We start from the raw sequence: 15619 nt of genomic DNA, 5'->3' as shown, positions 1-15619 counted from the left end.
GGGATGTGGTGAATTGAGCAGTGAGAGACTACTGGTGCAGTTAGTAGGTTATAACATTTGAAGAAACAGTCACTGATCTTGCCCACTCATTGATTGATCACTTATTGATCTCTATAACTATTTGTTCCCTCTGCCTTCTCATTGTGTGTCTGGAGGGCCACCTGCCCTTTGAGGATACAGGGTATTAACTGTGCATTACGATCCCCATGGCTGTTTTCAGGGGCTATCCAGTTTACTCCCCTTTCGCTTTGACCATGCCTCTGATTATTGCCATTAAATCTTCTAATATTCCTCCCATCATTCTTACCCCATGTAGTATATTGATGTTTTTGCTACGCTGAAGGTGCTATGTAAATGTTGTTGAATTTACCATTACTAATTTGGTGGATAGGATGTTTCTACAAATAGTCTCAAATCAGCAAGTAGGGATGGAAAAATTGATCAGCATAATGCTCCTGCATCACTTGCAGTGACCCTTGCTGGAAGTCCACATAATTAGATGTTGGGTGAAAGGATGTTTGGGCTCTGATGTGATGTCAAGTAGCATGCCAATACTTACTGTCCAGACACACAGAGATGGAGTTGACATCCTAAGTCCATCTCATTCTTTCCCAGGATGTTAAAAGGATGGAACCTTCACCATCTTCACTCACCTTTAGTTCAACCTCCAATGTTCAGACTTTCTGAATCCAATCTTGGAGTCACCTAATCAGGGCTTACTGATGTAGCTCATCATGTTTATATGGCATGAGTTTTGTTTAAAAAAAACTGCTTTGACTTAGTTAACAGTAGGCTTCAGTCTACAGCACCAAAAAAAGGACTGACGTTCCGCTCCCACATAGTTATAGTTTTAAGCCAGCATTGCCATACCCATAAGACAGACAGACTTGCAATTATTTAATGTAGCAGTGCCACGACAGCCACCAGTAAGCAGGTTCAACAGTTTGTGCACGGGTTGTAGCGCCTGACAGCAGATGGCATGTCATTTAATTACTGATGTCCAGTTGATCAATGTGAATGTTTCTCAGGGAGAATCATACAACAATGCGCCAACATCGAGGCAGACTTCCATCACTTTTCTCAAGGGCAATTTGGGATGGGCAGTAAATGGAGGCCTAGCCAGCAATACCCACATCCCATGAAAGAATTTTAAAAATAGAAAAGTGAATGACAACGGCCAATTTTAATTTTAGGGCAGCTGACCAGCAGAGTTCTGACGGCGAAGAGTTCGGAGCCATTGTTGAGGCTCAGGCCTTACTTAGTTAAACCACACCCCAACACAGTTCACCGGGTTCAGGCCAGTACAATATTAGATAGCCCAGAGGCTACCCAGTGGGCATCAAGGCAACTTCGGGCGGGTGGGGTGGTGGGGAAAGATCTGAGTGGCAGTATGCCAGATTATTTTTTGTGGGAAGGGGCCAGAGGTGCATTCATATTTTATAGGCCACACAAAAACAATTTAAAACTTACCTTCTTTGTTTTTGTTCCAGTGGACTCAAGTTACAAGTATGGGACCATTTTAAACTAAAACCCCTGCCCTACCCCAGCCCCATGCAGGATATTGATGGGATCAGGTGGAATGCCAGTTTTACACTCTGTCGAATATTATCCCCCATTGATTTCAATGGAAAGTAAAATTAGGCAGAATCTGAAACTACTAATTCTGTCAGCTTCCCAATGAGCAGATTAGGTAAAAATTGCCCCAAAGGAATCTGCTGGAACAACCAAGCAATTCTGGGGCCAAAATTCTCAGAATACAAGGTAGCTATGCCACAGACACAGATACAAACTGAAAGACAAAAATTGAAAGTCATATAGCACACAGCAGTGACTTTGAGTTCCCAGTGCACAGCACAGGGACTTTTGAGGCAGTGAAGCCCTGCCTTAATTTACATATATTTTTGTAGGTCTGCACTCACACCCCTGGTAAATCAAAATACCCCAGAAAATAAGGTCTTAATGTGCTTCTGGCACAAGACCTGTGCTTTAATTTCACCTCTTAAATTGCCAGAATGGACAGTTAAATGCCACATGACAGTGTGTATTCTCTCTGAGTAGTTTAGCTAAGTTCCTTTGGTTTTGATGACTGCGTTACAAAATAAGCAGGGAAATACCAAAACAACTGAAGAATTGAAACTGCTTTCATCCACGAAAAAAATGTTGAGATTATACAGTTTCGTCCTTCAAAAAGTGCATTTGCTTTCAACGAGATATCACGATCCAAAGAAGTACTGCTGTTTATGTTTTGAAATCATGAAAAAGTAACCAGGTATGTTTGATTTTGCTACAGTCTGCCGTTACCACTGAATCCCACTTTTCCCTTAGGACTCAAAGGATTTTATGGAAAGGATTAGTCAAATGCTTGTAACCAACAACTCCTATAGTAATGTCACTTAACCTACCTAATTAATTATTAGTGTTTTCCAGGTGTCATTCTTCTTCCAGTCACAACACTCTGTGATTGCTTTCTCCTGACATGTCATGGCAATTTTCCCTGATAAGATTTTTGGGCAATCCTCCACCGATAGGAGGCTCGTCAGTGAGTGTCTGCAATAAAGAGTTGAGTTGTGCCGGCAAAGAAGCTTGCAGATTTAATCCCTGTCTCAGCTTAACCTGGGACACTGGTAGATCTGTTGCAAGTAAACTCAGCGTCTATGTTAGAGGTAAATAAAAATCAGCCATGGCTCCACCTGGTGCCAGTATGCATGCACGGGTGCTGTGCCAGGAACAGAAGCAGTTGTGACAGTTCATGTGATTGAATAGTCTGGATATTCAGCTACTTTTCAAATTAATACAGCGATCTGTATTGTTGCCATGCTAATACATTGGTTCTGTGGGCCACTGAAAGTGGAAAGCAACAACATCAATCCAATATCCCTATATATTGTACATTCATGCACACACCAAAGATGGTGTTGGGCTGAGTAATTAGGCAACACATTTTTTCTCAGCTTCATCATTCTACCACTTTACTCTTTTTACTCTGCTTTCAGGAGAAAGGTACATAGAGTAGGTGGTAGGAGACCAAGAGGTCAAAGGTCCACCCTCAAAACCATGGTATTATCCTTTTTATCTTCACATTCATTCAGTCACTCACCCGTTCTCACATAGGCATATTCCCCAGTACTGCAGAATAACATTTTTGTCATGTCAAGTTTCCTTTCAAGGGTGTCTTACTGTCAGTATTGTAAAATACGTTCATCCTGTGTTCTAGGCACTTTAGAGGTGCTCAATGTTGCACTGCCCATGGCTTTCTGTCCATTAATCTTAATGCACCAGATTCTTTGCAGAAAGGAGACAGGAGGCAATTTTCAATGAGTACCTAAGTGGGCATAAAACAGTCAGGGATCTGCTTTGCCTGCCCAGACCCACTGATATGAGGCATGTACCACTTTGAGTTTCATTTCCATATTAAGAGGGAGATAGTTACATTAGTCATGCTTGTAGTTGACAGCTCACCAATTGGCCGAGATAGGATATTCAATAGGGCTCCCACATTTTAAAGGTAACTAATAGGGGAGGTGATTTTAATGAGTAGTGACTCACAAATGTGCTGCAGCTAAAAGCAAAATGTATGAAACTGAAGCCCCTCGTTTCTCAGGTAATGCAGTGAAAGTTCTGGTAGAGGAGATAACCAGGGAGCAGGAGTTTTTGTTCACTGCTTAAGGATGCAAAGCCCCTGCCAAATAGCTGTCATTCAAAATCTACACCCCAGAGTTTTCATGGAGGCATAGATAGGGCCTTTGTGCTGTAACACCCTTCATGCTGTCTGCCCTCCTACAGATCAGTGCACCTTCTCTGGTTACAGCCTTCTGCTTCCATGCTGAAGCTACTGGAGATGCACTTCATAAGTGTACCGGAATAGATAGCATGGGACTAAAGTCAGGCTCTAAGGGCTTGCACCAGGGCACATAATACTTTATGGATGTGGTAATGTTTATTGTCAATTCAGCTGTGTACACAATTCGTGGTGTGCTGGGTTTGATTGGGGATTATCTGTTCATCAGGCAACAAGATTTGGCTGAAAGTCCCTTCTGGTGTTTATGTTAAGTGCCATCCTGGGGATAGTGGAAGTGGTCAGACCAACCTCAGGAATGTGTTGGTGCAGGGAATATGAATTATTTAGCTGAAAACTCCTTGCTGATGTGCTGTCAAAGAGCTCTTGTAGCTGGCAGTAACCTTGCTCCTCTTCATTATCCTTTGTGTTTTCCTGTTCTTCATGTTTCTCCATCTTTATGTCTTCCCTTGCAGATGACGCTATGGGTTGGCTACTTTGCATGGATGAAGTGGTGGATTCTGCAGCACAAAATGGAGATTCTCAAGGGGCTGTACCACAGGAGAGTTTCTGACCTGTCTAGCAAATGGATTGTTTGTACAAGTTAATAATTTGCTCTATCAGAGTTCTAGTGAATGCATGACATCGGTACATGGATTCCCAACAGATGTTACAAGCCCTATTTGCTAAAAATGGGCTGGTCTCCAAGTAGTCAGTGTTTCAACAGATGATTTGGTAAAAAGAAATGGAGAATTGATGACTGGTGGTGAATGAAGGCATCATGACATCTGTCAGGATGCTTGGCACTGACCTGCATGATGCATGCATTTCATCTCATGCCAACAACAAGTTCAGCTAGTGGAAGTCCTTCCTGTTCATATATATTCCAGGGTCTTCTGTTGAGAGCATGTGTGGCTGTGTAGGTACAGTCAATGATGCCCTGCACCTAGGTGAAGTCTAGAATCTTAGCAAAGGTTAGAGCTCTGTCATCCTGCTGCGTAACCTTCACAAGGAAGGAAATGAAATTAGTGAATCGAGTGAATTGCACATTCTGTCACCTACTTGATACAGGCCCCCACAGAAGATTGTCTAATGTTGTCATGTTACTTGATGCAGCCTGGAATGACTCCAGTCTATAAAAATTCGAGATCAGTTACTTTAAGAGCTACAGGCAAGAAGATCTTGATCTAGTGCGGGGCTACAGCTGGTCCTATAGCAGGTGATACAGTTCTGTGACGGTTTCCCTGGTAAACCAGGGTCCACTCACACACTGCTCCTCATTGAATGGTAGATATGAAATCCTTGGCGTGAACACTCCAGTGGGGTAAAGCCACTCACAAGCTCTCTCATTCTGCTCCTTCACTTTGCAGCTGCAAATAGGCCTCTTAACTCTTACCAGCTGCATGCCCTCCTCTTTCAGCTATAATGGCATAACAATGGCATTTATGTCCTTAAACAAGCAAATATTAAAAAATAATTTTGCACATATTAAATAGGCACAAGCTAATTTCTCACGTGCACTCATGTGGGATACGTCCAAAGAAAAGGCCAGCCAAAATGGGCTAATGCCAAGCAAATTTCCAGTGAAGACCCAAACAGATAGACCGAAACTCAATTCTTAGGCTTCAAGCACCCATATTACCATTGCTAAATAGACAGATACCTATTGAACATTATCCCTACATTCTCAAACCACTCAGGTTAAAACACCACTGTGCTTTAATCTCAAACTGTAAATGTCAATATATTCAAAATTACAACTAATTTATTCTGAAATTCATGAATTGACTTCTTAAATGAAACACAACTTTTTGAGGAATTCAGAAGTCTCATAAGTACATTTAATTTGATTTTACAGCTTTTATAGCTCAAGCTTCTCCAAAAGAAAATGAAGGTTTTTCTTAAATAAGCATAAAGAGGGTCATGGCTAAATGTGGAAGTAACAGAAAAAACTTTTTCAATTATGTGAAGAATAAGAACTGTCAAAGACAGTATTGAGTCATTGGAAAATATTCAAGGATAGGTAACATTGGATATGCTGGAAATATTAAATGGGCACTTCAAATTGGTTTTCATTCCTGAAGACGATGCTTGACTGTTAGAATTGAAGGATTTTAATAATTAAACTTGTAACACTAAAACAGACAAGCATATTGTTTTAGATAGAATTAAGAACTTAAAAGTAGAGCAGCTGGGCTGAATGATTCCTATCCAAGATCCTCAGAGGGATGGGACAGGTGCAGTGTGAGTCCTTAGCCCATATTTATAATGGATTATTACACTCTGGAATAGTTCCCGTAGATGTGAAAGATGCTACTGTTGTCCACAAAAGGTGACATGACTGACCTGGGTAACTACAGGCCCATTAACCTGACATCAGTAATAGCAAGAGCTTATTATGGGAATCATTTTGTGATTATTTTTGAATAGTAGCGACATATTAGGGCAACCAGCATAGTTTCATAAAAGTCCATGTCATGCAAATCCGATTGAATTTGTTTGAAAAAGTGACCAAGATGGTGGAAGGGGGAAGCCTCATAGGCATTGTCTTAGATTCCAAAAGATTTTTGATGAAATACCACATAAAAGGCCTCACTACAAGATTGAAGTCTCTAATAGTAGTGGTAGCATACTGAGTGGAATTGAGAAGTTTTTTTTATTCACTCATGTTATATAGTGTCACTGGCCAGGCCAGCATTTATTGCCTATCCCTAATTGCCCTTGAAAAGGTGGTGGTGAGCTCCCTTCTTGAACCACTGCAATCCATGTGGTGTAGGTACACCTACAGTGTTGTTAGGGAGTTCCAGGATTTTGACCCAGCAACAGTGAAGGAATGGCGATATATTTCCAAATCAGGATGGTGAATGACTTGGAGGGGAACTTCCAGGCCATGGTGTTCCCATCTATCCGCTGCCCTTATCCTTCTAATTGGTAGTGGTTGTGGGTTTGGAAGGTGCTGTCCAAGGTGAATTCCTGCAGTGCACCTTGTAGACAGTACATATTGCTGCGACTGTGCATCAGTGGTGGAGGGAGTGAACGTTTGTGGACGGGGTGCCAATCAAGCGGACTGCTTTGTCCTGGATGGTGTCAAGCTTCTTGGGTGTTGCTGGAGCTGCACTCATCCAGGCAAATGGATCATATTCCATCACATTTCTGACTTGAGCCTTGTAGATGGTGGACAGGCTTTGGGGAGTTGGGAGATGAGTTACTCACCGAGGACTCCCAGCCTCTAACCTGCTCTTGCAGCCACAAGTATTTATATGGCTAGTCCAATTCAGTTTCTGGTTAATGGTAACCCCAGAATGTTGACAGTGGGGAATTCAGCGATGGTAATGGCATTGAAGGGATGATGGTTAGATTCTCCCTTGTTGGAGGTGGTCATTGCCTGGCTCTTGTGTGATGCAAACGTTACTTGCCACTTGTCAGCCCAAGCCTGGATATTGTCCAGGTCTTGCGCCATTTGGATATGGACTGCTTCAGTATCTGAGGAGTTGTGAATAGTGCTGAACATTGTGCAATCATCAGCAAACATCCCCACTTATGACCTTATGATAGAGTGAGGTCATTTGTGAAGCAGTGAAGATTGTTGGGCCTAGGACATGACCCTGACAAACTTCTGCAGTGATGCCCTGGAACTAAGATGACTGACCTCCAACAGCCACAACCATCTTCCTTTATGCTAGGTATGACTCTAACCAGCGGAGAGTTTCCCAATTCCTATTGACCCCTGTTTTGCTAGGGCTCCTTGATGCCACACTCAGTCAAATGCTGCCCTGAGATCAAGGGCAGCTGCTCTCTCCTCACTTCTGGAGTTCAGCTCTTTTGTCCATTTTTGAACCAAGGCTGTAATGAGGTCAGGACCCAAGTGACCCTGGCAAAACCCAAACTGAGCGTTAGTGAGCAGGTTATTGCTAAGCAAATGCCGCTTGATAGCACTGTTGATGACCCCTTCCATCAATATACTGATGATCGAGAGTAGACTGATGGGGTGGTAATTGGCTGGGTTGGATTTGTCCTGCTTCTTCTGTACAGAACATACCTGGGCATGTTTTCATATTGCCAGATAAATGCCAGTGTTGTAGCTGTACTAGAACAGCTTGACTAGGGGCATGGCAAGTTCTGGACCACAAGTCTTCAGCACTATTGCTGGAATGTTGTCAGGGCCCATAGCCTTTGCAATACCTAGTGTCTTCAGCGTTTCTTGATATCACATGGAGTGAATTGAATTGGCTGAAGACTGGCAATCTGTGATGATGGGAACCTCTGGAGGAGGCTGAGATGGATCATCCACTCAACACTTCTGGTTGAAGATTCTTGAAAATTGTCTGGAAGGATTTCATTAAAAAATAGATCTAGGTGAGTCTGTTTGGAGGCCATTGGTGTCCTACAGGGATCAGTGGCGGAACATTTGCTTATTTTATTTTTATTAATAATCGAGTTGTAGGTATTGAAGGCACAATCTGCCAACTTGTAGATAAATTTAAGATCTGTGTGAATGGTAGGACTGCAGAAAATGTTCAATGTCTTCAGGTGGATCTTGATGTTTCAGGGGATTAGGCTCATGAATGGAAAATTATGTTTAATCTGGGAAAGTGCCAGGTAAATGCTTAACATACATACACCCTTCAGGGAAAAGCGGCAAAGAAGGTGGCAAAGGGAAGAGATTTGGATATTCTAGTGCATATATCTCTAAATGTATATTAAGTAATTCTGTGAAGCAATAGCTACAGTGAATATGGTGTTAAGATGCATTTACAGGATAATTGATTATATGACAAGCATCCAATTTTGTCCTTGCACCGGCCTCATTTGGTACATGGTCCAGTTTTGGTCTCCTCACATGTTGGGTGCTATTGAGGTTCTTGAAAGGTTGTGGAGGAAGGTCATTAGACTAATTCCTGCTATAAAACATTGTAGCTATTGAGGTAGACTTATACACAGTAAGTCCTTATTCATAGAAAGTCCTGTTCACCCTAGTGTTTGGTGAACTACATTTGCTCCCAGTCAAACAATGCCTTGATTTTAAAATGCTCATCCTTGTTTTCAAATCCCTGTATGCCTCATCCTTCCATATCTCTGTAATCTACTTCAGCCCTACAATCTTCTGAGATGTCTGTGCTCAACTAATTCTGATCTGTTGAGCATCTCTGATCTTAATTACTCCATCACTGGTGCTTATGACTTCAGCAGCCTAGTCCCTAAGATTTGGAATACCCTCCCGAAATCTCTCCATCTTTCTGCTTCACTTTCCTTCTTTAAGATGGTCTTTAAAACCTCTCTTTGGCCAAACTTTTGGCCATTTGCTCTAATGTGTGACTCAGTGTCAAAGTTTGCTTTATAACACTTTCATGAAATGCTTTGGGGCATTTGATTATGTTAAAGACACTATATAAATGCAAGATATTGATGGATTAGTTTTGATTGCTTAGATGGATCAGAGAGGCATTTCCCAGATGTTTTCCCGTAAACTGGCCTGGCTTTTAGCTCTCTCACGGGATCATATGGTTTTGGGTGGAGTGTATATATTGTGATACACAGGAGACTGGATTTTAAGGCCCCGGCAGTGATGGGAACAGAGACAGACAGGTGGGCACAGAGAATTGCAGGATCTGCCGACATGCCAGTTCCCTGGCTCTACCCCACCCACGAGCCATTTTTCCAGAGGCATAATGTGGGGTGGGGGGGTGGGGTTTCAAGTAAGGCAGCACCAGGTAGCTGATTGAACTAGCTAATGGCCAGTTAAGGCCAATTGTCGGAAGCTGACAGGAATTTTCTTTGAAGTCCCCACAAGTGGCGGGGGACAGTTTCACTGCCTGGAGACAGCTTCCCAGCGGCAAAGCAGGAGACCAGTGCTCCAGGCAGGCTTAGAGAAGAGTCATTCAGACTCGAAACGTTAACTCTGTTTCTCTCTCCACAGATGCTGCCAAACCTGCTGAGTTTTTCCAGCATTTTCTGTATTTATTTTATATTAGAGGCCCTTCCTGCCTGCCTGGGTTCAGCTGCATCCACAGGCTGGCCAGTGGATGGATTCCCCCCAACAATGATGGTCAGGTGCTGAATCTATTGTTTTTACTTTAAATTTTTAAAAGGTGAAGAGAGGGCATCTTTGTTTTGTGTGCCCTCTCCCTTACGTACGTGCGAAGGAATTTTCTTGCCCCTTCCGTATGGGAGGACCTCCTATTAGCCCTCCAGTTTCGAGGGCCCCCTACTCCACCTCCCACTGCCATCTTTAATTGGACAGCCAGCCAGCTCCCTAACCATTGATTGGCCAATTCAGGCAAAACCATTTTGTAGGGATCAGTCACTCAGAGTGAGGGCTTTGGATCCCCATTTGAGCCAGATAGCAGGGTTCAGAAGTCTGCAGAGAAAATCCTGCCTAAGGTATCAATATTGTGTGGGATAGACTGAATGGACCAATGTGTCTTCACCTGTCTATTATTTTTTGTAATTTTATAAAACAAAGCCGATTCTGTTAAGAGAACTATAAGACAAATGAGTGGGCTAAATTCTCTCCCTCCAATTTTCTGCCCCTTTCTAGCCCTTCTGCTCCTGGTAGCATCAACTTTTAGTGGGATACAGATCTTCAGGTCCTGGTACCTCAAGACTTGGCTAGATTAATATTGTTCTTTTGAATGTACAGCACCATAATAAACAACACTTCAGACCATTATGTACAAAATAACAATTAGTTCAAAGGTTATTGCAGAGTCCTTTTTAAGTTGTCTAGGACTAATGCAATAGCAGGTGTGTCAAAATGCTATCACTCTATGACAGTTATTACACATTTACTTACACAAGAAGCTGGTAAACTTTTTTGCATCTTATTTTGACATTTACAATTTTGATGAAAATACAAACTGTATTCTATTGAGGTAATTTACATCATCTGGATAATTATAAATCAAAATGACACTTATAAAACACGTTCATGACCATCAAAATTGGCAAAGCTTCCACTTTCTCCTCCAGTTCCACATTACGATGGGAGTGAACAAAATATAAAAATCAACTTAGCTGTGCTTCTGGAGAAAACTAGCACTCCCAAAATCATTCAAGAACTTTGCATTATTTTGGACATAGATTTAAGGAAGATTCAAGGAATTTATAAACTAATTTCTCTCCTGCTGGTTCTTTCTGGCTGTAAAATAATGCCACATCTAACTCTTCTGTTCTTTCAAATATTTAAACAGAATTTAACTTGGAAAATATCTGCCAAGACAAATTTCTTCCTCACACCACTTATTGAGTTTTATGAGTTAAATACTAGCACCACCTCTGATTACTGGAATATTTTCTAGTTATATTTAATTTTGGTCCATGTATCATAGATCACTCTTTGCACATTACTGTTTTCATACTTTGTTGATTAACCAGTAGAAATTATTGACAACTCAGCTATTGTTATTGTCATCTTTTAAATTGGATCGGTGTTGTAAAAGCCCATTTCCAACCTTCACGTTTACAGGAACCAAAAACAGTTTTATAACCAACACACTGGATACTGCACACACTATAATAAATGTGCTACAAGGCAAAATAGTGTGGACAACTAGTAGAGGAAGAAAGTATCTATGAATATTGCTCAGTTAGTCATTCACTGATCAACCACAGTGTATCATCAAACATCAATAAGAATTCTGTAACAACTGACAGTAATTATTTCATTACTCAAACAAAGAAATGAGGATACCGCAAACATGCTTTCATACTTCTGTGTTTTATTAAGACTTTAGTTGCAGTGATCACAAATATGCATTTAATGTGTATCTTGGTAGCTAGCTTATTGACTGAACTGTTACCATTGTTGCTTGTAATGCATGTCATAATTCCAAAGTAATGTTTCTCATGCAAATCTAAGCTGCTTTCATTAAAGTCTGTTCCTAACATGCATGTTTTGTCTAAATATTCTACTAATACGTAAAGGTAACTTCTGTGAACTAGTTTACAATTAGTACTGTGCTAATGAGCTGCCTCAGTGATGGACTATCTGTACTAAAAAACATCTAGGACCTTCTGAGTCATGGTTATTAATTTGAATGGCTTTGATCACTCAGGCTTGACAAATTTCTCAGCTGTTATGAGCATCTATGTTCCACAAAGATCTACACCTACAGCTGTTCAGTCTCTCACAGAGAGGAAAGAAAATATAGATTTTTCACAGTCACAAGAAGAATGGAATCTTTGCTGTCACAGTTTATAATTGAAGTGCAGACTATGCTGAAACACATAAAGTAACTCCGGCTTTAATGAAGGGAAATACTGCATTATGGTGTGAAATTCACCTCATAGTGGCTTTACTGTTTCTGCTAACAGCATAAAAGTAGCTGATTTATTTCATTGTTATCAACAATTACAAACTAAGAACATACATAACTTGATCCTATAAGTGCAGAAACCCTAAGATATATTCAACATCTTTATGAGAAAAGGGCTTTTAACTTAGCCATACTACACCTTCCATACTGAATTTAGCATGACATGTGTTCTTGCTGTGATATTAGAAAGTCCAACCAGTTGGATTTCCCTGACCTGTATAAGAGGATAACATCTATTTTTGTATTTCCTGTTGGCAGTTTGCACAAAGGACAGAAAGCACTTCACATCAATGAAGTCGAGCAATTGAATTTGTGTTATATCCATGAAAGGAAAGTAATTCAACAATCTCCAAGTGAAAACTAATCACAGAATATTGAAGCAATGAAGTTTGAAAACAAAAAAAATCTATTATTAAAAAGGTCTCACAAATGGTTTCGACAGGGCTAGTGTTACATTTATCACTACTGACACATTTGCTCTGACAGGCAGACATGAGTATAGGCAGTCCTTCAACAGCCTCACAAATTGTTTACACAATTGGAAATTTCAAAGGTCTAAAGTTACAAATGGTTCTCTTACTGTCTATATAACTTTTTAAATTCTCCCAACTCCTTTTTCTGAAAATCTTCTCAAGTTACATATCTTTGCCCATCTAAGAAAGTGGGCAGGCACGTATCAATGTTACTTTGTTACTAGGAAGTGCACAAGAGCCCTATAGGGTGTCTTTCCCTGCTCTGCCAATAGTGTGACTGCACTCAGGTACTGAGATGAAATTACTGCCAAGTATTGCTATATGAAATAAGCCATTGTAATACCAATAGGTTATATTACCATATTCATTTTTAATTTTCTGCATGCATTACTTTAATAGGATACATGGTAACATTTGCAAGTGAAAGTTCCTCAATGTTACAGATTTTACCAAGAATGTGCTGCAGTATGTGAAGCAAAATCATATGGATATTATTGCATAGTCAAGGCCATTTGTGATATATTGGGTAAAATGTAACTTTTGATAATCAGAATATCAGAGTCAATATTATTTTTATTTGAAAATCATTAGCAGTGTTGACAACGCTCAGCCAATTCAATGAGTATCTCAAGGAACAATTGAACTCTGTTAAATCACAGGGAATCAAAGGAAAAATGAAATATTTAACGTATTTGTGTCACTGTACACTCCAGATTGAATTTTAGTACAGTGTATTGTCAAGTATATTACTTTGGTAGTCAAAGAAAATACTTGCATTCAAATTTTATTCATGATAATTTTTTTAACAATCCAAATTTCCCATCTTACAGTAATAATTTAACTTAAGTCAAAATAATGGTGCCAGATTTCAAAGCTATGATGATAAATGCACATAATTATTGGAGGCATTGTGTGTATGAACAGATCATTAAGGCCAATTCTGCAAATAACTCACTGTTATTTAACAATCTTCAAATCAAAAATAAAATTGGCAGTGAAACACACAGATTCATCAAATGGAACTTATACAAGTAGTACTCCTTATACTTCTACAAATGATTGTTTCTGATCTATTAATTGAAGCAACATTTATTTCTTCAAAAATCTAATGATATGTAGCATTATTATCTCAGTATATACCATAATTGTAAGACTAACAATAGGCACAATTTATTTAAACATGATTAATTAAGAGTCTGCAGTAGTTTTTGATCAATTTTCAATTAGGTTATTCAAATATGGTGATAGAGGATACAATAAATTTCCATAGTAATGCCAGTAAGCAAAATTAGAGCATAAGCGAGAAGACACTGTTAACCAGATTCACTTTAAACTTCTTATCTCAGCGTTCTGCTAAATAAAAACGACCATGTGCTGTGCAGAGAGCCAAACTCAGAATGTTTTTGACAAACCGGGTTTAGGGTTTAGTTACATGTTGAAAGGCTCGAACCAGCAGGTTATCCTCCACAGCACAACTTATTGGCGCATTCTTACTATCACTTTTAGCACTTGAAGCTGGCCAGGCGATAGTGTACAGTTATCACTTACCCAAGTATAGAGATGCGTTCTCTGTTTTCACATTATCGTCCAGGTAGGTGGGCCCCAGAGTGTAAATGGGGGTCGAGCCCACGCCTATGAGGAACTGAGCACAGACAAAAAGAGCCACATACAGCGAGTGGTAATGGCTGGAAGAGTCCTTGCTGACACAGCCCGAATCCGAGTCTTTGCCCTCGGTGCCATTGAGGCCGCTGCACAGCCCCTCGTTGGAGGCGGACGTGTTCAACTCCTGGATCTGATACGGTGGGGAGATGAAATGAGGCAGGGTGAAGAGAGCCGCTCCGATTGCGATGAATAAACCACCCACAGCCAACCAGCGTGGTCTGTGCCCCCGACCCCCAAAGTAACTGATAAAAACCACCACCAGCAAACTGCCGATATCGAAGCAGCTGACAAGGAGCCCGGACTCGGAGCTTTTCAGGTTGTATCTCCTCTCCATGGTGGTGATAACGCTGCTGAGGTAGCCGGAGACCATGAGGGACTGGATGAAAGTCAGGCAGCACATGCACAGGAGGAAACACCTGGAGTCGCCGAACATCAGCCCGGGGCAGCGGCTCCCCAGAGCCGCACAGGGAGGCTGGGGGGGCGGGGAGGGCAGGGAGCTGCCAGCTGAAGCCCGCTTCCAGCTGCTGGCTACCGGCTTCCCGCTGCTGCCGGACGCGGAGGAGGAAAATGCTGCGATCGAGCTGCTCTTGGTCGGGGCCGCCTCCGATTCCCGGGCTCCCGGCCACAACAAACATGAGCCATTTAAAGTGGGTAAACTTTTGCATTTGAAATGGTCGTCGGCCGCTGACGGCTGCCTGGCCAGGACGCTACCTTCCAGGAGTGGGTTTGAAGCCATGGTGAGTGTGGTCCGCGGTCACGGAGTCTCACTCCCAGAATGAATGCATTCAAACCGCAATGGAGCTGCTGCCGGTGCCACAGGAGTGAGGGATGCAGGCGGCGCTGAGGTGAGTTGAGCGGACTCCAGGCGGCTGCTCGGCTGCGGTGACTGACAGCTCCAGGGACAATGTGAGGAAATGCAGGGACATGGCGGGAGGGAGCCCGGGCTCTGCTCACTCACTCATTCCCCGGTGGCCAGCTGCTCTCTACCGGAACGGCAGCAGGCGGCTCAGGGCGCCGGCGATCGCACTCGCACAGATGTCGGCGGGCAGGACGAGTGAGAGACGCTGCTGAGCTGCCGCGGTGTCCATCGCCTCTCAGCAGTTAAACCAGCAGCAGCCACCGAGCCGGTGTTCACACAGAGAAAGAGGGAGCGAGGAGCCGGTCATCCCACCTCACCAGGGGCAGGCGAGGAGTGGGGGGGGGGGGGGGGGGGGGTGGTGGGGGTGGAGTTTGCCCAGCATTTCTCAGCCCCGGAGTTAGGAGGGAGGAGTAAACTGTCTGTTCGTGCTGGGTCGATGTAGGCAACACACAGAAGCCGAGGAAGAATAGATCCTTAGCTTTCTCTCTCTTACTCCGCTCTGTTTTGTTTTTGTGGCTCTGTGTCGAGCTCCAGT

At 42.1% G+C, this 15619-nt stretch overlaps 1 protein-coding gene across 1 annotated transcript in view; it reads right to left on the bottom strand.

The window, feature by feature from the left end:
* Window positions 1–15396, bottom strand: part of LOC121279408 (solute carrier organic anion transporter family member 5A1) — a 269590-nt gene extending 254194 nt beyond the window's left edge. Inside the window, exon 1 of the mRNA XM_041190629.1 lies at window positions 14112–15396. Within this exon, the coding sequence (XP_041046563.1) occupies window positions 14112–14961 (850 nt within the window). The 5' untranslated portion in view covers window positions 14962–15396. The remainder of the gene's footprint in view (window positions 1–14111) is intronic.
* Between the last annotated feature and the right edge of the window lie 223 nt (window positions 15397–15619).

The sequence above is a fragment of the Carcharodon carcharias genome, chromosome 6 (assembly GCF_017639515.1).
Source record: "Carcharodon carcharias isolate sCarCar2 chromosome 6, sCarCar2.pri, whole genome shotgun sequence".
Classification (NCBI taxonomy): domain Eukaryota; kingdom Metazoa; phylum Chordata; class Chondrichthyes; order Lamniformes; family Lamnidae; genus Carcharodon; species Carcharodon carcharias.
Note: the sequence above shows the minus strand (reverse complement) of the source record. Positions and strands in the feature narration are given on the sequence as shown.